The sequence below is a fragment of the Gobio gobio genome (assembly GCF_949357685.1).
Source record: "Gobio gobio genome assembly, chromosome: 12".
Classification (NCBI taxonomy): Eukaryota; Metazoa; Chordata; class Actinopteri; order Cypriniformes; family Gobionidae; genus Gobio; species Gobio gobio.
This window is the reverse complement of record NC_137105.1, coordinates 39,731,149-39,754,654: the sequence shown is the minus strand read 5'-3', so window position 1 is coordinate 39,754,654 and position 23,506 is coordinate 39,731,149. Positions and strand designations below refer to the sequence as shown.

Below are 23,506 nucleotides of genomic sequence, written 5' to 3'. Positions count from 1 at the left end.
CAGTGTCTGTCTGAGTCTCAGGTCGCTAAACGCAAAAGGTGAGCGGAAATCAGATCAGATTTCACGAACAGAGAGATCAAATTCAGATGAATCCGGGTTGTAACCCTTCCTGTCATGACTGGACTGAGGCTCAGGGCTGGATTATGATCCTTGAGGGAAGTCTCTCGCGGGTCTTTTGTTTTTTCATTCCCCGCTGGCTCAAACGCACGCCATAGCGGTAAACTTGAGGAACGCCCATCAACATACACATGAGGGGAAGCGTCACAACACCACGCTTCAGTCGTGCCGCAAAAGTGGATCTGTACTGTCAGTTTTGCCACGTTCACGGAACGGGCAGTGGAAAACACTAAGTGCTAATGGGGGTGTTTTCAGAGCACCCCTGTTTCACAGGTAACAGTCTGTCTTCAGAACACCCCCATTGTTTTCACTTCTTTTGGATTACCCCCAACCCGCTGGCGAAGCTACAGATTGAAGGACGCTAATTTGCTGTATTTATTTAATTGTGAGAGCGTTTTTTTATGCTCTTGATCTGGCTTGTTTAATAAATATTCCTTTTTTTATTAAAGTGGACGTGCCTTTTGTGTTTAAGAGTAAAAGCTTTAATAGTCTATTTGTGTCTCAGCCGCGAAGCTGAGCTGAGCTCCTATGTTCACAGAGCGGCTAAAATTATAGTCTGTCAGTTATTATAATACATATGACAAAAACAATTGTCTAAATTATGTTGCATTTTCCTCAAAAGTTCTTGTGATAATATCACTAGTTGACAACATAGTACTATATTTTCGGAAATCATAGGCTATGATATTGTGCAGGTGCACGTGATGCAACGCTGTCAGAGCCGACAGACTCGTGTGTCAGACTAATTTCAGTGCAAAATAAAATTTCAAAAATTTCTGCTCAAAAACGATTTAATATACTGCCAATAGCCTACTAGTTTTTTATGTTTATTTATAATTAATTTAGGCAGACAACAAGGCTACCAAGTACTGCGCACAGTGGCAAGCTAATTAATAAAAATAAAAAAAATTCCTAACGTCATTTTTAGTCGAAAATTTCAGGACTTCAGTCGAACAAGATTTTCTTTGGTTGATTACAGCCCTAATCTACTGACAGAAATGCAATTTAACATACATTACCTTAGAATGATCCGTTTCTATCTACATACACCGCGGGTCCCCTTACAGTGAAATCACCATTTTGCGCCATCATGTTTCTACAGTAGCCCTAAACGGACAAACTTCTCTCCAGAGCACTAGTCACTCTCTGCTCTACATTTTTGTCCTGTGCCGGCCACCGTAGCTTCTCTATGTGCTTCGAAAGGGAGCGGTGAGCGGTTACAATTCACAACCTCACAGCTAGATGCTGCTAAAATATACACACTGCACCTTTAACTCTAACTATAAAAACCGGGAGAAAAAACAATAAGTCAATGCTTTTGCGTTCCCTCGCAAATGTTTTGCATCCCTCCCGAGAAACTTTGCATTCTCTCACATAACTTTTAGAGCGAAAGCAAACCTCAAAAGCATTGACACATTTTTTTCCCCTTCATGTCCCCTAGGGGCTCCATAAATATCTATTAGGGATGCACCAAAATGAAAATTCTGGGCCGAAACTGAAAATGCTTTTTAAGAATAATTAATTTTTTATTTATTAGCTTATTTTGTATAATTGTATTAATATTAGAATTTATGAAATTCAATCATTTTAATGATACTGAATTACAATATATATAAAATAAATATAGATTAATCTATGTTAAAGGTGTGTTTTGTTGTTTGATTAACATTAGTGACTTAGTAGCAGGTATTTATAGGTTGCTGTCACTAAGACCGAATGCACGGATCCAATATAATGATACATCCAATTTCCTTCTTAACTCTTCATGTGCATTTCAGACATAACTGACTGTGTTTACTAGAATACTTGCCGAGACTATTGGCATTTGCATATAGGGGCCCAGGACCCTCAGCATACAGTGCAAGATAAGGCCCGGAAAACTATGATGTTATCAACCAAACGAAATGCACATCACAAACGCAGCAGGAGTCAGATTTCATTCATCACGAGAGCGTAGAGCTGAGCAGAACTGAGGTAAGTGTTGAATCATTCACGACGCGTGTCCAGTCTGGCGTTTTGTCAGATCGCATATGGAAGCTAAACTTTCATAGGAATTAATTGAAAAGTTGAAACACTCACTTTGCTCCGCACAGCTCCGTTATTAATGCCCGATCCCGAGCGGCCGTGCGCATTTACATTCTGTGAGTGAGATCCATCTCCTGTGAGCGTTTTGAAAACATGTGGAACTAGCACGTGTAGTCTCTAGCCTCTGGCCAAAAAATCCCCAGATGACGCAAAATGACGACATTTGCATCATCAGAGGATTTTTTTCCAGAAATAAAATGCATAATTCTCTCGTCTCAGGGGGATATGAGGGGGGAAAGTACCATAATTTGAGTATACTATCGGGTTTCTACTGATAAAAAGCTTAATGCTAAATTCCTGACGTGACCCTTTAATTACTCACCCTCATGTCGTTCCAAACCCGTAAGACCTTCATTCATATTCGGAAACTAGGGCTGTAACGATTTGACCAAAAATAAAAAGCTTGATTAATTGAACATTTTACCTCGATTACGATTTTAATTAACAAATATTTTGCTCTATTTTTTTTTTTTGCTTTCTATTTTTTGCCCTCATAAGATTTTTGAGTAAGTTCCTGATAAGGTTTTTACAGTAAATATTTTCTACTATTAAAAGGTGGAATTTTTTTTTCTAATGAAAAAGTGCATTTCTTTGTGATTTCAAAATGCTTGAAGGAAACATATCACTTTCAGCAGTTATTGTCTAGGGGGCAGATTTATTTTTGTTGTACATCAGATACAGATAAATTAACACAGTAGGCCTACATTAGGCTACATTTATTTGAATGCATTAATGAGAGAGTGATTATGTGTGAATTACTCATACCTCTATTCATTATGAAGCTGTGGTTTGCACTTACTTCAAAAGGTATTAAAATATATGCCTATAACCGTTAACCGCTGTGCCGCTGCAGCCATGGTACGGCCGCGAAGATCCACGACTATTACGCAGGAATGAGAAAGTAGTTCCTAGCCATATAGGTGTAGAAAATCGCAACTTTTCATTTTCAGTTTGTCTTAGCACACGATGTAACTGTAGAAGAGTCAAGTTTTAAATAGGAAAAATATTGAAAGTGTCTTTGGTCATTTTTTGAATGAGATGCTAATGGACTGATTAGAATCAATGATGTATGCTAAGCTATGCTAAAAGTGCTACCGCCAGATACAAAGATCGGCTGAATGGATTCAAAAACGGTAAAACTCAACTATTTAACTCTAGGGGATTTGTAAAATGAGCCTTTTTTCAAAAAAAGTGGAGTGTTCCTTTAAAGGTCCCATGGCATGGCATTTTTCTATTATTTTATAATGTTTCCTGAGGTGTACTTATATTGTTAGTATGATTTTTACATCATAAAATGTCATAATTTAGAAATAAAAGGCATTTTTTCAATACTGATGTTTGCCCTGTGGCTGAATGCCCTGTCTCAAGAGGCATGTCTGCTGTGAGACTTCAGTAAAAAAGCCCACTGTTGTGATTGGCTGACATCTTTGCATTTGAAATGAGCGGAGGGGGCGTGGTTTAACGAGGTCTAAGAGGCACGAGTAGGCACGAGCTGCTGCCAGAGAGACAGATGGGCTGGAGTTCACTTAGATACAAGATAAAAACACATCAGTTCTGTCAGTCTCAGTTCAGTGAACTGTTGTAGTTACAGCATATACTTCAGGTTATTAGTCTATTTCTAGTCGGAGGGACTGTCACTCATGTCATAAAGTTAGTAACTTTAGTAAATTATGGATCAGCGCTGACTGGAGACGCGAACCGTTTCGAACGATTCAGTCCGATTTGGCGAACTGATTCGGCTCACTAAAAAGAACCGATTCAAAAGAATGATTAGTTCGCGAACCGGACATCACGGAGACGGAGCGATTGCTAACGAAGTTATTTATAGTAACTACTGAGTTATGAGAGCGCTGTCTGTCAGCGTGAGTTTATTGTGTTTCTATCTGAGAGTTCTGAATAAACACGAGTCCCAGTCACACAGAGTCCGTCTTCATCATTATTACCAACTTTGTAACACATGCAAAGTACCATTACAGCTGTCGAGATGAACGAGTTACGAGTAAGTGTTAATAATAGCATTATTTTTAGATATGTTCCTATCATATGAAAAGTGTCAGTGACGCGCATTGAGTACACAGCGCAAACAAACACACAACAGCAGTAATCGAATGTAATCCAGTTTATTGTGGGCTAGGCTGCCTAGCCCGGATACGCTCACGCTTACCCCCCTTCTGCTTAATCTCGCGCCGCATTTGGTGCCTCCGCTGTGGGCCAGATGCAGTACTGGGGGTCGGGGATGTTGAAGGCCGACCGGTCAGTGCAGCCCGAGCTTCGGCGTGTGTGAGGTTTATCTCTAAAGATGTTACTCTGCTGATGTTGAGCAGAAACGACTGTATGCACATTTTAGAACAGATAGACGCGACGAGGACATACAAAAACACTGACTCACAAGATAGAAAACACGAAAACACCGTTCTGCCGGGAAAGAGAGAAGCCGCTGCGTGTGCACGAATAATAAATAATTAGCTACACATCAGAAATCACTGATCACAGATCAGAAGGAACTGAAAAAAGACTTCTGTTTTCATTTGTACATCCAAAGAAACTGCCAGCGTTCATTCGTTTACAAGCAATGATCTCTCGAGCGCTTGCATGGGCGTGCCAGATTCTCTGGGCGGGGGAAAGGGAGGTAACCGTTCCTGCTTGGAGGTCACACCAGGAGACTTCAGGATTGGCTCGTCTGGCCTGTCATTTTCTCAAAGGCAGAGAAAGACAGCCAGAACTCGGTTTTACACCGATCAACATTTCTATCCACTTGGGGACAATATTCAGGCTAGGGAAACTCATATTAATGTTGAAAAACCTAATAAAATGAAAATTTCATGCCATGGGACCTTTAAGGCCTGCCAGTTTGAACATTGAAGCGATTTTAGACCATCAGATGTGTATTATGTTGAACTAATGCCTGATATATATTGTGACACACCAACACTCAAGACAGTAGCTTGCACATCATGTGAAGATTGCGCGCAGAGAGGAGCGCAGAGACGGTATGACTAATTCACACACACAATCACGCTCTCATTAATGCATTCAAATAAATGTAATGTAGGCCTACTGTGCTAATTGATCTGTATCTAATGTACAGCAAACAGAAATCTGACCCATAGACAATTACTGCTGAAAGTGAACCATTTCCTTCAAGTATTTTAAAATCACAAAGAAATGCACTTTTTCAATAGAAAAAAAGATCCCACCTTTAATAGTAGAAAATATTTACAGTGGCCTACAAACCTTATCAGTGAACTATGAGGGTAAAAAAAGAAAAGCAACAAAAAAAATGTGTTCATTAATCGTAATCGAGATTTTTATTTTTGGTCAAATCATTACAGCCCTACTTTCAAGGCACAGAAAGGTAGTAGACATCATTAAAATTATCCATGTGACTCCAGTGGTTCAAACTTAATTTCATGAAGCGACAAGAATACTTGTTAGCGCAACAAACAAACAAAAATTACAACTTTATTCAACAATCTTTTACGTTGGCCAGCTCCTGCGTCAGCATCACACGCATGCGTCATGGTGCTCATGTGAACACAGCGCTTCAAAAGCACTGCACTGTGTTTATTACGTCAACAGCGTAGGAGACTGGCACAGATGCGAAGAGATTGTTGAATAAAGTCGTTATTTTTGTTTGATTGTTGCGCAAAAAAATATTTTTTTTGTCACTTCATAACATTAAGGTTGAACCACTGTAGTCATATGGATTATTTTAACAATGTCTTTACTACCTTTCTGGGCCTTGAAAGTGGTAATTAAATTATGCTGTCTACGGAGGGGTCAGAGAGCTGTCGGATTTCATCAAAACTATCTTAATTTGTGTTCCGAAGATGAACAAATGTCTTGTGGGTTTGGAACGACATGGGGGTGAGTAATTAATGACAGAATTTACATTTTTGGGTGGACTAACCCTTTAAAGAAAAAACTCTGTCACTCTGATCACCAGTGGCTCCAATGACGTCTGCCCAGGGGCCTCAATGGACAAAGACCAGGCCCTAAAAATCTAATGAGCTGCCAACCTAGACAGCATTTTTGGGATGTCTCCCAAAACCTAGTGACCCACTTTTTAGACAGCTTTTTGAGGGCGTGTGTGACTAAAAATCCAGGGAGCTGTCCACCTAACAGCATTTTTGGGCGTGTGTCTCAAAACCTACTGAGCTGCCTGCCTAGACATCATTTTCGGTGTGTCTCAAATCCTAGTAAGCTGCCTTCCAAGAGAGCATTTTAGGCATGTCTCTCAAACCCTGTCTGAGATGCCTACCAAGGAATAAGTTTTAATGGCAGCTAGTCAGTTTTAGGCAATGTAAAGTCAGACAGCTCACTAGGCTTTGTGAAGGTGTAGGATGTGTGTATGTATAACATCCGTCCTCTCGAGTAAAAATCAGCTGTGATGTGTGATCCGCGGTTTGTCTGATCAGCTGGGTGCTTACCCTCGGACGTCAGGCGACAGAAAGGCCGCAGCAGCTCGGGGAAACTCAGGTTGTTTTTGCGGGTCACTCTCTCCGCATCCTCGCTGCACAGGACGGCCACCATCGGCACGAACGAGTCCTGGATGAACTCCTGCACTGACTGCACGCACTGAGCCATGAGCGCGCGCCTCGTCTCTTCACCGAGCTCACGGATCTGCTGTTGACTTGAAAACAAATACCTCCTTTACTGACAGCCAACGGCAGACATGTTGAAATCTACTGCTGCCTGCTGATCGATTTTGCCCAAGAAGCTTAGCGGCGGTCAGGTGATTTTACTTCCGCAATGACATAAAAGCTCTTACTTACTGCTTTCATAATAAAAGCCCTGTTTCATATATATATACATGGTGTTGAATCAACACAAAATTGTTGTCAAAAAGTAAACACTTATTTCCACCACAGAATAAAAAATAAAAAGGTAATTGTTAACTTACTTTATATCTCACAATTCTGACTTTTTTTTCTCAGAATTGCGATTTATAAACGTGGAATGTCGAGAGATAAATTCATAATTGAACTCCCAGTTGTAAGAAATAAAGTCAAAATTATGTAAAGTTCTCCCTGTTGAAAAAAACTGCCTGTTGAAGGCATGGCAGCTGGTTTGAGCCGGTTTATGCTGGTCATTAGCTGGTTTATGATGGTCCTTAGCTGGTTATAAGCTGGTCCTGTGCTGGTTATAAGCTGGTCCTGAGCTAGAGCTAGTTTCTTAGGACCAGCACTTGACCAGCTAATGACCAGCATAAACCAGCTCTAACCAGCTGCCGTGCGTCAAAACATACCTAACCAGCATATGCTGTTTTTTCAGCAGCTATGGCAGAAACAAACCTAAATAGTGGACATAAATGAACTTGGACATAAACAATGTTGATAAACCTGATATAATGGGTGTTAATTTGACATTGATGATTTTGCGTTTTACAGACCGACAGATAGGCCTAGATCGATATAGGCCTATGACACAGATAGACAGAAAGACAGACATAGTCAGACATATGACGAAAAGTTAATGTCCCAGGACATTGCAAAGGTGAGCTCAGCTCAGCTCTGTCAGAATTGATTAAGTCAGGATAAAAGTGCCTGTTAAAATGTCATTGTTATTATACCAACAAAACCACTTCTCCTATATTATCAGGTTATCAGTCTATTGCTTTCATAAAAATAAAACATTAACTGCATAAAGGTTATGTATACACATTTCCTTTACAGTCCCTGAGTCATGTCACTTTGTTTAGAAAACAAATTCCAAGTAAAGGCGGTATCATCATGAAATGAAAGTAAGATGAAGTTACAGAAAAACACTCCCTCTTTATGCCTATAAGGAAGTTGAATGTAGGTAAAAGCTTTGCAATCTGAAAGTGAAGATAAGAGAAGTGAAGAGAAGGTAAACAGAGACTGCCATCAGACAGATTAGACAGCTGATGATCATGGACATGTCCGCGTCAGAGGAAGAGTGTCCTGTGTGCAAGGGAAAAATAATTAATCCTTCTCAACCTTCTCCATGCTGTGGAAAAGTGTAAGTGTGACTAATATTTCAAATAGTGATTTTGGCCTTTATGTGGACATGTCACAAACAGACAAACTTGTAGATCAATCTTGTAAGTTTGTAAGACATGTTTAACATAACTTAACATGCTGATAAATATTTTGTTATTTTATAGGCTATAGAAATGTCTTGTATAAAACAGTGTACATTTGTAAAACTGATAAGTGATCGCAGATGGAACTCATTAAATGAATCAAATTGTCTTTAAAAAGTGCCTTATTTGGAAACAGTGTTTATGGGGGAAATTTCTGTGAATTGCTTTTTTTTTTTTATGTGCTACATTTACATTCTCTCCTCTACCAAATATAAATATAATTTCTGATAAACAACCTGAGCATTCAAAAGCGAAAGTATTTCTAAAGGGAAATTCCATCACATGATAATTCGACCAAGGTTTTTCTTGATGATAGTTGATTATTTTACTGTCTCTCTCTCTCACACACACACACACACACACACACTTTGTCTCTCTTTGTACTTCTAGATTTTGCCAAAGATGCCTCAATCAATCTTTTCGATTCAGGACTCATTGTCCATACTGCAGAAACACTGATTCTGCGAATAATTCATTGGTAGTAAGTAAATATGTAAAAAGTGTGATAAATATCAGTCTTTCTGTAAGCGGAGTTCATTAAAGAATTATGAATAATGCTTATGAATATTTTTCTTACAGCCTCCTAGTAGGAGGAGGCACATGCGGCAAATCCTGCCAAGGAGTATTGATGAATTTAATTCAAGAAGATCGGTAGGCTCAAACATTCAGAAGTAAGTCACAGGCTAATTTTAACATTTAGTGCCTTTTCTGTCAAACTCCAAATAATTTACCACTACTTTTCAACCAACAGTCTCATCAGCCAGCTTCGAGATTCACAGGCACAACAGACAGACACTGCCGCTCAAGTCAGTGTGCCCAATCAGGCTGCCCCGGCACCTGCCCCACAAAGCCAAGCCCCTCCTCTTTTAATTCCTGCCACACGGGTGACACGGCCCGTTCCAATGCCACGGATTCGAGTTCAACCTGCAAATGTAGCAACCTTGAATGCTGCCCCAAGGAGTCTTTTACGAGTCACCCCGAGATCTGCCCCAGCTTTATCACTGCCAGGCCCCACCCCACCGCTGCCAAACCCCGCCCCACCGCTGCCAAACCTCGCCCCACTGCTGCCAAACCCCGCCCCACCGCTGCCAAACCCCGCCCCACTGCTGCCAAACCTCGCCCCATTTTTGCTAAACCCCACCCCGCCCCGGGAAGATTTGCAGGCTGCGCTTGATGATTGGTATGTCCCATCAAGAGGATAATCATTTGATTGACCCACACTATGCCTTTTTTGAACTCATATTTTGATTCATTCACAGGCATTGGCAACAAGAGATCATGCTAATGGAAAATAATCTGCGACCTCAGGGGTGAGGACATCCACTTCATTATCCGTTTCTTTTCACAAACACACTTACTGCCAAAAGCAAGTGGAAAACCCCTTCCAATAAACCCCGTTGGCTATTCCAGTAATTCCACAAATCCTAAACCTTCAACACAACATTATAGAGCACGGGTTTCGTTTTAGATGCCAAAAAAGGGACCCCATCCTAAAATTTAAAAGGGCTTTATATCAGCTATATATTTTCATAAAAATATCTAATGTTTGTTTTTTTAAATAAATGTTATAGATATTTTTTGGAATATTATTTGGAAAATATTCAGTTTCTATTAAGTCACATTGTTTTTCTTACTCACAATAGTAGGCCTACTATTATTTATGTATGTATTTATTTATGTAAATCTATTTTATTGTTTATTTTAATATATTTATTTATTTTTATACTTTTTAATATTTAATTTATTTTAATCAAATGTCATCAATTTAATCTAGTTTTATTTATTTATTTATTTAGGCTAAATCAAATTCGTGTATATATCACTTTTTCTTGACAGCAAACATTTTGGCCAAATAATGCTGCATTTACATAATTCTAAAATAAGGACATTTCAAATTTACATGCTTATTTTGCCATTTAATTTCAGAGCATACGTCAATAATTATAGTAGCCTATACACTTAAAAATAAGTTAATGATTAATTAGGTTCTTTATTGGCATCTTTGGTTCCATTAAGAACCTTTAACATTCTATTAGAAAAAAGGTTCAGATTAAATATAAAACGTTTTTCACACTAAGAAAAAAAAGGTCTGGAAACACAAAACAGTTGTGGCATTGTTGCAAAAAAAAAAGAAAAACAAGTATTTTACTTGTAGCCTACTTCATTTCCTGATTGTTTTTTTCTCTCTCTCAGTTTAACTGTGAGGACATTTGTGTGTCCATACTGCCAGGATGGTGGACTGGATGAACTGGATCTACGCGATCACTGCAATGATCGTCATTTCAATGACATCAGACGTGTGGTCAGTCAGGATTCATGGAGTGATACAATGTGTTTGATTAAACTTAAACAGCACATTCATTTAAAACACTAACTAGTGCCTTTCAGTTATATTTATCTCTGCATGTTAATTTGAAATAGTATTTTAGCATTTGAAAACTACACACTTCAGATGACTCAGCAGACTGAAGTGTGTGTGTGTGTGTGTGTGTGTGTGTGTGTGTGTGTGTGTGTGTGTGTGTCCTCTGGCGCCCTCTAGGTGTGTCCAGTGTGTGTGTCGGCACCCCACGGTGATCCGCAGTACCAGAGCCGCGACTTCATTGCCCACCTCAACCTGCGCCACTGCTACTACATGGACGATATAACTGTAAGTCATATACACGTACACAAATCACTATAACTTTCCCCCAATAAATATATTCATTCACAAACACACACTGTGAATGTTTAACTGTAATCCTGTTTTTCTCTGATCCGCAGAACCTGGAGCAATCTGATGAGATGAACCTTCAGTGTGCAATTCTAGCATCATATAGGAAAAACATTTAGAGCTCATTTTCTCAGTTCTCAGGGTTTTTCTGGCCTTTTTTTCATGAACAACATTGAGAAACCAGTGAAAGATAAGGTATATTGAAGATATGATTGAACTATTTTACCAATATTGTAGTTAGACATTTTGATTGAGCTGCTAAAGCAACAGAAAATTGTTGATTATCTGAATATTAGAATGCAAGATGTATTTTAAGCGGTATTGTATTTTCAAATGACACCATTTTATATGCACCGATCGATCGGGCATAACATTATGACCTAATATTGTGTCAGTCCCCCTTTTGCAGCCTCATGCGCACAAACTGGTGTATTCTGAAACCTGTCTATCAGAACCAGCATTAACTTCATGAGCAATCTGAGCTACAGTAGCTCGTCTGTTTGATCGGACCACATGGTCCAGCCTTTGCACCCCAAGTGCATCAATGAGCCTCGGCCACCCATGACCACTACTGTTCCTTCCTTGGACCACTTTTGATAGATACTGACCACTGCAGACCGGGAACACCCCACAAGAGCTGCAGTTTTGGAGATGCTCTGACCCAGTCATCCATCACAATTTGGCCCTTGTCAAACTCACTCAAATCTTTACGCTTGCCCGTTTTTCCTGCTTCTAACACATCAACTTTGAGGACAAAATGTTCACTTGCTGCCTAATATAGCCCACCCACTAACAGGTGCCGTGATGAAGAGATAATCAGTCATTCCCTTCACCTGTCATAATGTTATGCCTGATCGGTGTAAATTGAAGTTGTACTCATCATATTTTGATTCTGATACATCTGGATATTGATCATGCCTTTAACCTTACTAGTAAATATTTATCTGCTAAATATTTTGCACAATTTAGCTGCTGCTTTTGCACTTTCTTTTTAGATATAAGATATATAGCGTGCAATATACATTTTTTGTGGGATTTAGGATGTATTATACCTGTGGGATAATGTAACATCAGGGTCTGCATCCCAATGTAAAAAAATATATATATATTTTTGAAATAAAAGTTTCTATGAAACAACATTCTATGTGAAAAGGATCATTTTTCATAAGGTGTGTTTGTGTGCAATAAAACCTCAAACTCTTAGCCAAGTCATTATCAATAACTACTTTTATCATGCTAATAATATCATGGTGACCATCAGTGTAATAAATCATATCCTATCAGCTGCAGGCTCTTATCACTGCAGACTAAGCTCTTTTTGTACAATAAATTGGTTAATACACACAAACACTGATATTTTGAAGAGAAGAAGTCAGAGTAAAGCGATCTCATGGCAACTCTTCATACATTTCTCATTCTTTTCTTATGTACCACGGCCCTGTGTTTGGTGAGTCCAATTTTGATGATCATATATTGAATGCTGCATGCTAAGCAAAAGCAAATTATCATATAGAGCACAGCTTTAGTTATATTAAAATGTATTGAACCTGTTCAAGACTGAATGAGTTTTATGATGAATTGGTTTGTGGATATTTCATTTCAAGGATTGCACTGTAATAATTTGTTAATGTTAATGTGCACCTTTGACACTTTCCTCGAATGTTTTCTTTCAAAGCCAACATCTTCACTGTCAGGTGAGTCTCAATAATTACATTCTTTCAAAAAAAAAAAAAAAAAAAAACAGTTTGATTTTAAAGGTTTTTATATTCTATGCTCTGGATTTTTATTTTTTGTAGGCAAAACAGAGACTGATGTAGATAATGGAAAAGACCAGGACATATTTGAAATAAATGAAGGTTTGTGGAAACATATGCGCTTTAATTCTGTAGCATTATTTCACAACCACTTTTGCTGTAACCGTTGTGTTGTTCAACAGAGGCAGGACTTCACCTGGTGGAAGGAGACATTCTGATAGAGGAGGTCAGTTTTATAAAACAGATTCTCATGGCACTTTCCATGAACAGGGTACAAAATAGGATCTGAAACATGTCAAGAGAAAAACATTTTAGGCTTGACCTTTCAGAAAATGTTTAACTTAAACCTTGGGATGTCAAACTAAATATTATATGAGATGTTTTTTTATTTTTTATACATTTTCTGTGAGGTCTGTAACTAAAATGTAGGGCGTGTAAATATAGTTGTGTAAATTGTCAAGCAATAAACAAACATCTAAATAATATTTAGGAGATGCATAGCTTCAGAAAAGGTTTAACAAGATTTTTTAAAATACATTTTATATGAGGTCTGTAACTTAAATTTAGGAGTTACATAGTTATGTAAATTTCAAGCAATAAACAAACATCAAAATAGTCAAATAAAATAAAACTAAACACAAAATAAAATAAAACAAAACAAAATAGGACAAAACAAAATAAACGAAACAAAAGAGATGCTTAACCTTCAGAAAATGTTTAAAAAACCTCAAACTAAATATTATATGAGCTGTTTTGTTTGTTTTTAAAAAATAATATAATATAATATAATATTTAAAAAAAAGAAAAATTTAGGAGATGCTTAGCCTTCAGTTTTCTATGAGGTATGTAACTGAAATTTAGGAGTTACATAGTTATGTACATTTTCAAGCAATAAACAAACATCAAAATAATAAACAAAACAAACAAACAATACAACACAACACAAAATAATAAAATTATAAAACAAAACAAAATTTAGGAGATGCTTAACTTTCAGAAAATGTTTAAACCTCAGGATGTCAAACTAAATAATATATGAGCAGTTTTGTTTGTTTTTTAAAGGAACACTCCACTTTTTCTTGAACATAGGCTTATTTTCCAACTCCCCAAGAGTTAATCAGCTGATTTTTACCATTTTCTAATCCATTCAACCGATCTCCGGGTCTGGCGGTAGCACTTTTAGCATAGCTTAGCATAGATCATTGAATTTGATTAGACCGTTAGCATCTCACTCAAAAATGACCAAAGAGTTTCGATATTATTCCTATTTAAAACTTGACTCTTCTGTAGTTACGTCGTATACTAAGACTGACGGAAAATGAAAAGTTGTGATTTTCTAGGCCAATAACTATACTGTCATTCCTGCGTAATAATCAAGGAATTTTGTGCTCATGGGTGCAGCAGGTGCAATGATACTACACAGCACCTGAAAATTGGTTTGGTTAATTACGTTGGTTATGTTTACGGAAGTTAGCCGTAGGATTCGAAAACGGTAAAACTCAACTGTTTAACTTGGAAAATAAGCCTATTTTTTTTTTAAAAGCGGAGTGTTCCTTTAAGAGGTTTATAACTAAAATCTAGGACGTGTAAAAATCAAGCAATAAACATAAGCATCAAATAAAATAAAAAAAGTTCAAGGATCTGCAGATGAAGCTAAATACATGTTTGCTATGTGTTTAACAGGGAGAAGGCAGAAACACTATTCTGGGTGAAAAGTATCGCTGGCCTACCACTGTGCCGTACTACCTAGACAGCAGCCTTGGTAAGTGAATCTATAAAACAACCGATTCAGTTCATTTGAATTAATGCTTTGGTCTTCATCTGACTTTATTATTCTAACATAATCTTTTAAAAACTCTCGCTCACTGTCTTACTCTCTTTTACATGCTCTTTCTCCCATTCTTATGTAATTTTCAACAGAAATCAATGCCAAAGGCGTGATACTGAAAGCATTTGAGCAATACAGACTCAAGACCTGTATTGACTTCAAACCTTGGGGTGGAGAACCAAACTACATTTTTGTATTTAAAGGCAGCGGGTGAGGAAACCTCAAACATTACACTCGATAATCAAAAGTCTCTCCACATTATTAATGGATGTAACATATTGTGCACTCACATTTTTAATACAAAAACAGAAAAAAGTAAAAATAGATTTAAGTAATCAAAAATGTAATAATTTTTATGTATTCCATATTATCTGGTTACACTTTATTTTGATGGTCTACTTTAGACATTCTACTAAGTAACCTTGCAATTGTCAGCTCTTATCAGAGTATTATTATTCTGTACACTCTCAGAAAAAAAGTACAGTTGAGGTACAATTTTGTTCCTCTGGGAATTGGTCCTTAGGGTACAATTATACCATTGTTTTCCTCTACTAGAGCAGGGGTAGGCAAGAAAGCTCTTATTGAGAATTAAATGTGGTTTAGATGTTGATGTTTTATTGAAAATGTTCACCATTGGTCATACAGGCCACCATTATGGTGATCAGTGTTTCATTTAGTTGGCCAGTTTGACTTTTGGCTTTTTATGTGAGTTTGTGGTTTTTTATACAGCGTTAACAAAACACACAATCTGTTCAAATCAAAAGAAGCCATAAACAAAAATTGTCATGAAGAAAAATGTTTCACTAAACTCAAACACTGATTAAATATGCTAATAAATAATATTCACCATCAATACTTTCTTGCCACAGATCAGACATTCTTTTAAATACATTCTAGGGGGAAAAAGTTTAGACGCACACAGATACATGTATCAAGAATCATCATATGAATCTCAACAATAGTGACATACTTAATGCTGCAATGCATGATGGGAGCCATGTGCTTTATACTGTGGTGGCTTAGTAGGGTTGGAGCTAAACTCTGCAGGACATCAGTCCTCTAGGACCGAACTTGCCTACCCTGACTTAGGTACAAAAATGTACCCTTAAGGGTACCACGCCAGTGACGGCCACTTGTACCTTAAAGGGTACAATTTTGTACTCTTTTTTTTTTGAGAGTGTTGTAGAGTGTTAGGTTAGGTTAGGGTTTGGGTATAGAATAAGTTGAAGTAGCTTTTATATTTGCACCAACGTGAAATTCTGTTTTTTTTTTCTCTATTCCAGATGTTACTCAAAGGTAGGGAATCGACAGATGGGGAAACAGGAGTTGTCAATTGGTTCAAACTGTGACCGTTTAGGAACAGTGGAGCACGAGTTTCTGCATGCGTTGGGTTTCTGGCACGAGCAGTCCAGATCTGACAGAGACGACTACGTCACCATAGTGTGGGACCAGATTACAGAGGGTAATAACTGAATATAAACATATGTTTCATGCCATCAAATAATAAATCTCTTTTTAGTGATATCAGTCTTGCCAAACTTTTATATTCTATTATTACATGCAACTATTTCCTGGTTTGATTCTCACTTAGGTAAAGAGCACAACTTCAATTTATATGATGAAACGGTGTCAAGCTCTCTCGGTGTGCCCTATGATTACGGTTCGGTTATGCACTACAGTAAGACGTCCTTCAACAAAGACAAAGAGCCAACTATCGTTACCAAGATACCAGAATTCTTGGATGTGATTGGTCAACGCTTGGAGTTTAGTGACAGTGACCTGCTCAAGCTAAACAGGCTATACAATTGTAGTAAGTTTATATATGGGAGACTGGTTGAATAATCCTCCATTATGTTTTATAAATATATTTAAATTATTCTGACTGATTAGAGAAAGTCTTGCTCAGCCAATGGACTTCTCTCATGCACATCCTTCTAAAATATCTTCCAGCTAAAACCTCAACTTTTCTGGACTCTTGTCACTTTGAGGAACCGAATATCTGTGGTATGATCCAGGGAGATGGTGGAAATGCTAAGTGGGCTCGTGTACAAACCGTAGAGGGCGGTCCAAAAACGGACTACACCACTCTGGGTCAATGTCAAGGTACAAACACTCCTAAATACAAAAGCAGGATTCAACCTGACAACGTTTTACCTTAAAAATGTAAACATAACTGTTGGCGGCCCTGCCTATTGGGAAATCTTATTTGTTTCAAAATCCCCACAATGTAACCTCAGATATCGTCTAATTGGTTGTGATTAGCTGTGTCCAAAATCACATAATGTCTAGTAGGGACTAGTTTACTAAGTTTCTAGTAGTTGAAACTTACTTTGCGATTAGTTACGTCGCTTCACTGCCATTCACAAATCCTCTCTTGTGACTTCATGGGATAGTAAACTGTTCATCACATGCGCACTTGGCAGGTAGTAGTAGGTCATCCAGGTACTTTTTAACCTACTGTTTTTGAATTTTATATGGACGACATACAACTCTTTTCGCATATTGTTCTTCCAGTAATGCTAATAGAATGTTTGTTCAAAGTTATCTGTTCTTTAATAATGTTCTTATATGTTAATACGTGTTTCAGAGAAAATTCAAAAGTTAGGTTCCCATAATGTTTGCAAAATGATCAAATGGAAAGTTCAGTCAGGTATACTTAAGTCAAAAACACCATAGACAAACTTTTAGTCAATTTCTTTATTGGCATATTTAGCAAAATCTTACATTTGCCGATATGGCTCTGTTCTAAATTCCCCCATCCTTTTCATGAGCTTCATGTAAAGCCAAGACTGGGAACAGCAGCAGCTTCTGAGGACAACCTCACATTTTTTTAAACTGGGAGGACAGCGTAAATCCCCCGTTGAGAACAGAGCATGCATCAATGACAATAGAATGACATTGATTAAGTTAAACACAGTTTAAGGAGGAGCTGGGGAGGAGGTAGGTTGCAAAGCAGTGTGCAGTGGAAGCAGCCAATCAGGCAGATTGAACTGAAGCTACGCTTATACGCTCACTGTTTGAGAGTTGCCAATTGAGTGCATAAGAATCGGATCAGCTGATATGGGCAGCTGATAGCGGAGCTTGACTACGTGGCCTGCCTGAACCAACGCGGAATGCTTGATTTCCCTTTGTGTTCACGTTTTTGTTCAAAAATGTAATAATAATAAAATAAAAACATTTTAAAATCAGGACATTTTGAATGTTCAAGGAACATTAAAAAAATAGGCTAACGTTTTCATAACTTAATGGGAATGTTAGCAAAACATATTTTTTGCTAGCTGGGGTTGCATGTGAATAACACTCACATAGCAAATATTTTTGCAAAGTTTACTTGATGTCAGTTGTCTACTATTTGCATCTTTTTGCCAAGCTAATTTAACAAGCTAATTTAGTAGTGTTATTTATATATACATATATTTCTGATGTTAACTATCACGGAAATGTATCATATCAGTCTTATCACATCATACCAAGATAGGCAAAAGATTATTTTAAATGGGACGATATCACGTGGAGATGTTTGTTTATTCAATGTCTGTTCACTGGTATACCACCACTGTGGAAAAAGTTTAATAACTCTATAATAACTCCATAATCCTGCATTGATAACTCTTTTATGATATTATTATGGTGGTACTTTGGTCTTAATGATAGATATATTTTACTGACACTAAGGAAATATCATTATTTGACCTTATCTACTCTTCTTGTCAAGGGTTGTTATAATGATATGTAAAATGATCTTTAAACTCCATTATAAGGTTCAAAGAGGTGTGAGAAAGCGAGAAGACTGGCTCAGAAGTTTATTATCTAATAAAGTTTATACTTTTACAGGGGTTGGGTTCTTCATGCATTTCAGCACAGCCACGGGTACCCAAGGAGACAAGGCTTATCTGGAAAGCCGCCTCTTTTACCCCAAAAGACGCTCCCAATGCCTGCAGTTCTATCATTACACCAGTGGGGGCGCCGATGACCAGCTAAACATCTGGGTGCGCGAATACACCACTGAAAACCCCAAAGGAGACCTGAGACTCATTCAGAAGATCAGTGGTAATAAATACAAATATTTAAAACCCCAAATAAATAATTGCTTACCATTAAAGGTGGGGTCACATGTACCAATTTGCAGACAAAATCCAGTCGTTCCAATAGGAATCTGCGCAATTGGGAATTTCGCGTGAGGGCAAAACAGTTCTACACGCAGATTTCATGTGTGTTCAAGTTGGTTATGTGAATTCAATGACCAACAGAAAGCTGCATGCTTTGAAAGAGAGTTTGGTGTGAGCTGCTTTTTAGCAGAACCTAATTTTACCAAGTACAACATTCTTGATCAACATCATTGCTCCTGGAACGACATTCCAATTAACCAATCAGATTTGAGGGACAAGTTTACAGTTGTCAAGTTTAGGCTTAAAACCAGGATTAGTTGTTTCTACATCAGTGTTATCATTTCCCTTTGATTTTAGGGATAGCTTATGGATATGGTTAGGGATATGGATAGGGTTAGGAATTTTCGACGGGAATTTTGTTCCAGGATCAACAAAATATGTTGACCCAGAAACACATCTAACTCAGCAAAATCAGGACGTGCTGCTACTACCCTTCCCGTAACTTATCCCTAAAATCAGAGGGAAATTATGGTGAATAATGGTGAATAACACTGATATAGAAACACCAAACCCTGATTTTAAGTCTAAATGTGACGTAAACTGTAAACATGTCCCTCAAATCCGAATGATTGGAATGTTGTTCCAGAACATGTTGAACATGTTGAACTTGGTGAAATCACATTCTGCGCTTTAGCACATCTCTCACTATTGACAGTGAACATTTTAAAATTTTACTAACATGACCACACCGAAAAGGTTTTTTCCGCTCGTGTTCAAGTTGGTCATGTGAATTCAACGCCTTGACCAACAGAAAGCTTCTTGGTTTAAAGGGGATTTCTTTGTGAGTTGCTTTATAGCAAATTCCAATCAACCTATCAGATTTGAGGGAAAAGTTTACAGTGTATGTCAAGTTTAGGCTTAAAACCAGGGTTAGGTGCTTCTACATCAGTGTTATTCACCAATCATTTCCCTATGATTTTAGGGATAACTTATGGGCACGGTTAGGCTAGGGGTAGGGATATGGTTAGGAATACATTTTCGGAAAGGAATTTTGTTCCAGGATCAACAAAATATGTTGACCAAGGTCAGGAACACATCTAACTAACCCTGATTTTAAGTCTAAACTTGACGTAAACTGTAAACTTGTCCCTCAAATCGGATTGGTTGTTTGAAATGTTTTTTCCAGGATCAACAAAGATGTTGATCCAGGAACACGTTGCACTTGGTGAAATTACATTCTGCGCTTTAAGCACATCTATCACTATTGACAGTGGACATTTTTATGGACATAATGTGACCACACCTTAAATGTGCTTTGTTTGAGAGCAACTTTAGTGACCACACCTTAAGGATACATTTTTAGGCTAACGTAATGTATACTTGTACTATTTAGGTGGACTTAAAGACTCCTGGGAACTATACCATGTGACGCTAGATGTCTCTGATAAATTCAGAGTGGTGTTTGAAGGAGTTAAAGGAAGAGATGCATCAAAGGGTGGTCTGTCTCTGGACGACATCAACCTTTCAGAGACCCAGTGTCCTCAGTACACTTGGCGTATTCGTGATTTTACCAGTCTTCTTGCTACAACTGCTGTCGGCGCTAAAACCTACAGCCCCCGCTTCCTATCCCCAGATGGTTACTCATTTCAGATTGGTTTGTACATTAATGGCGTGAAGGATAGCCCAGATAAAATGGCAATCTACCTTCACTTGACCTCTGGACCTTATGATGATGATCTCAAATGGCCGTGTCCATGGCGACAGGCATCCATGGAGCTGATGGACCAGAATCCAGACATCCAACACCGCATGAACAACATGAGGATGATGACTACTGATCCAACCAAGTCCTCCACTGACTGTAAGATATAAACATAGTTGGGGAGGCATGAAAACAGCACATATTAGGCTATTTTATGAGCCATAAATGCTTCTACATGGTTCCAGATTATTTAGGCTACATCTACATTAATTTGGATTTGTTTGTAAACTGAATATTCATTTCCAAACGCTCTCCGTCCACACTAGCGTTTTCAATGAGTTTCTCATCCACACTGAAACGTCGGAAAACACTTAAATCATCTTTCTGCGCATGCATAAAATGTTATAAAAAATCACATATTCTTTTCTTTTGAGTTCACCAAATTGACACGTTTTAAGTAATCTGAATTGTTTAATCGTTTCGAGTTTTATAACCTTTTCATTTAAAACAACTTTTCTTTTAAACAAAATGTAAACTTAGGCAAACTTAAATTTATCTGAAACTGGGCTGGGATTTCCATTTCCCAGCATACTTTGCCATGACACTCGAAAGAGAGAGTAAATGCTAAAGTAAGAGAGAGTGTTATATAATATTTTTTTGTGCAAGAAAAATGTAAGTGGGAGATTTAGTAGTGTTTAATGTTTTGCTATGCTAATTTAGAAGTGTCGGTTATCAGAGCTGCCAACTTTATGAAAAATCTTGGAGTGAGATTTGGTGGGGCCAACCAAAATTTAGAATTTTAGCGGAGATTCACTTGCAGAAGCTCGTCCTCTCCAGACAGCAAAATGGACATATTTGCACGACTTTCTAACATTTACAGATGGAGAATATAATGTGAAATGTAAGTTATGCACTGAGGAAAGCACCACATCTCACCACAACCACCGCAAGTAGGCTATTTGTTAAGATATCTGTCAGCCTATCTCTCAGAGCATCTGAAAGGGCAAGCTGCTTTAAACTATACATGTGAAATATCTTACCAGTTATTTTGAAGCCCTCAATATAAAACATGTGTCATGTTTAGGACAAATTGTATCATGCACTTTCCCTGCATCAGCTCCTTCTGCACCGCTGTTTTTCAGATGCGTTCGTACCAATCTACTCGAGAATGCTCGCCTGGCTTTGCTTGACTATTTATTTTCGTTTCGAATTGTTTCGTTTAAAAATGAACATTTCAAGCTTTCTATAGGCCTACTTCTCATGTCTGTGAGGCAAGTAGGCTAGCTGAGTTTGGGTTTATTTGAGACGCGCTCCAGTTCATCTGCAAAGTGAACACTGATTAAAATTAAGATAGGCTACAATTTATACAAAACGAAATGAACTTTAAATAAATTAAAAATCATTTCTGACCCTATGTCTTTGACTTTGTCTATGCACTTTTTATAATAGCCAAGATGAAATTTAAAATAGCACTGGCTAATATTTAAACATAAATATTAAACAAAATAGCTACAACAAATACAGGCAAATTTCATGTCAGAACTAGATTTGAGCGAACGTTGTTTTACTGGTGAGCGCGCAGTTCATGAGTGGAGCATTCGCTTGGGCCGTGAGATTTGAGCTGAGCGTCACACCGCACCACTTCCGGAATGTAGCTTTTGGTCGCACTACGCCGCCGTAGCCTATTTATTTGCACATTTATCTTGAACCCCCTCACTGAAAGCATAACTACCATAGTCGATAACAAGTAGCTGGTAACTGGTAGTTCTATAAACTCATCTTTCAGGCATTTGACCGACCAGGTTGACACTTCAGCGTGAGAAACCAGGGGTGTGAGCGTGCGAAACCATTCAAATGCGTGTGTCTCACAGCCAATGCGTGAGAGTTGGCAGCTCTGGGTTATGTTGGGTTTTGTCGGGGGTTACCATCATGGTGACAAGTGAAGCAAGAGCTTGGTTTGAGGACAGATACATGTTAAATGTTTCACATTGCTGTACTCATTCAGCAATTGCTATCGTTACCAATTATCAGGTTAGCATTTACTGAATTAGCAAGTTAAAGCTAACCACTTTTAAAGCCAACTACTAAAAAATTTAAATTGAGATTACATGAGTTAAAAGTTAAATGTATGAATTGGCTTACTGAAATATTTCAAATTAAGAGCAATTAAAATGTATGAGTAGGCTACAAAAAAATCTGCCAGTTCTGCCTACTTAAACTTTGAATTTCTTAACTAAGATTTTGATTGTAACTGATTACCTAAATTTTTTGAGTTTTGCCAACTTATTCAGGTTTACAGTGTAGATATCTGTGGGTACAATATGCATCACATGACTAAGCATCCGTAATCGTTTTCGAATCCCTCCATTTTCACAGTCCACACTAACGTTTTCAGATTTATCCACTTAGGAAAATCTTCAAAAAGCTCAATTTCACAAGACAAAAATGGGAAAAAGTAAAAAAAAAATCGTGCATTTTCAAATCTATCCGGATTAATGTAGACGTAGCCTTAGAGATAAATGACAAGAAAATACATTTTATAAATAGCATCTCTCTTTCTGCAGCCATGGGTAATGTGGAGTATTTCTGGGATGACCCACGAAAAGTAGGCAGTCGAGTCACTGACTCGGATGGCAATTCATTCTACCGGGGACCTGGTTCTGGTACCAGCAATTACATCACACATGATCGCCTGAAGAGTCGGAGCTTCATTAAAGGAGATGATGTCATCTTCCTCCTCTCCCTTGAAGGTTTGCGAGCTGCAAGTTTTTTTTTATTCCATTCCTGTGAAATATGACAGAAAATGACTTGAATGTTTAACTTTGTCAATAGATGTGACTGGACTTTTAAAGCCTCAGTCAAGAGAGTTTCAGAAACCAGAATTAAGAGATCTGCGATTAGAGATTGAGGACTCCAATGGAAGCTCTACGACAACAGTGGCAGTAAGCATCTTTGTGGCAGCTGTCATGTTGCTTGGTCTTGTTGCGAGTGCACTGTTCTATGTGCAAAGGAGAAGACGACAGATGGAAAGAGACAGAGAGATTGAGCCAGAGAGGACAGATGGTTGTGAGTGTCCATATACCTAATTCAGTTCT

The 23,506-nt window shown here is 38.0% G+C and overlaps 3 protein-coding genes across 3 annotated transcripts in view; 2 read left to right on the top strand and 1 right to left on the bottom strand.

The window, feature by feature from the left end:
• The window catches only part of trappc8 (trafficking protein particle complex subunit 8), an 88,563-nt gene extending 81,642 nt beyond the window's left edge, over positions 1-6,921 (bottom strand). Inside the window, exon 1 of the mRNA XM_079830767.1 lies at positions 6,633-6,921. Within this exon, the coding sequence (XP_079686893.1) occupies positions 6,633-6,789 (157 nt within the window). The 5' untranslated portion in view covers positions 6,790-6,921. The remainder of the gene's footprint in view (positions 1-6,632) is intronic.
• A 1,081-nt stretch (positions 6,922-8,002) lies between these two features.
• On the top strand, positions 8,003-12,157 carry rnf125 (ring finger protein 125, E3 ubiquitin protein ligase). Its single transcript, XM_079831214.1, has 8 exons — positions 8,003-8,184; positions 8,699-8,789; positions 8,888-8,979; positions 9,060-9,488; positions 9,568-9,618; positions 10,502-10,610; positions 10,848-10,955; positions 11,069-12,157. The coding sequence occupies exons 1-8, from the start codon at positions 8,090-8,092 to the stop codon at positions 11,135-11,137; spliced, it is 1,044 nt and encodes a 347-aa protein (XP_079687340.1). The 5' UTR covers positions 8,003-8,089; the 3' UTR covers positions 11,138-12,157.
• A 251-nt stretch (positions 12,158-12,408) lies between these two features.
• Positions 12,409-23,497, top strand: mep1ba (meprin A subunit beta a; the record flags this gene model as incomplete). Its single annotated transcript, XM_079830766.1, has 13 exons — positions 12,409-12,465; positions 12,694-12,712; positions 12,815-12,874; positions 12,955-12,998; positions 14,456-14,534; positions 14,693-14,810; positions 15,884-16,062; positions 16,192-16,410; positions 16,551-16,703; positions 18,435-18,650; positions 20,103-20,570; positions 22,976-23,161; positions 23,244-23,497. The coding sequence occupies 13 exons, from the start codon at positions 12,409-12,411 to the stop codon at positions 23,495-23,497; spliced, it is 2,052 nt and encodes a 683-aa protein (XP_079686892.1).
• Between the last annotated feature and the right edge of the window lie 9 nt (positions 23,498-23,506).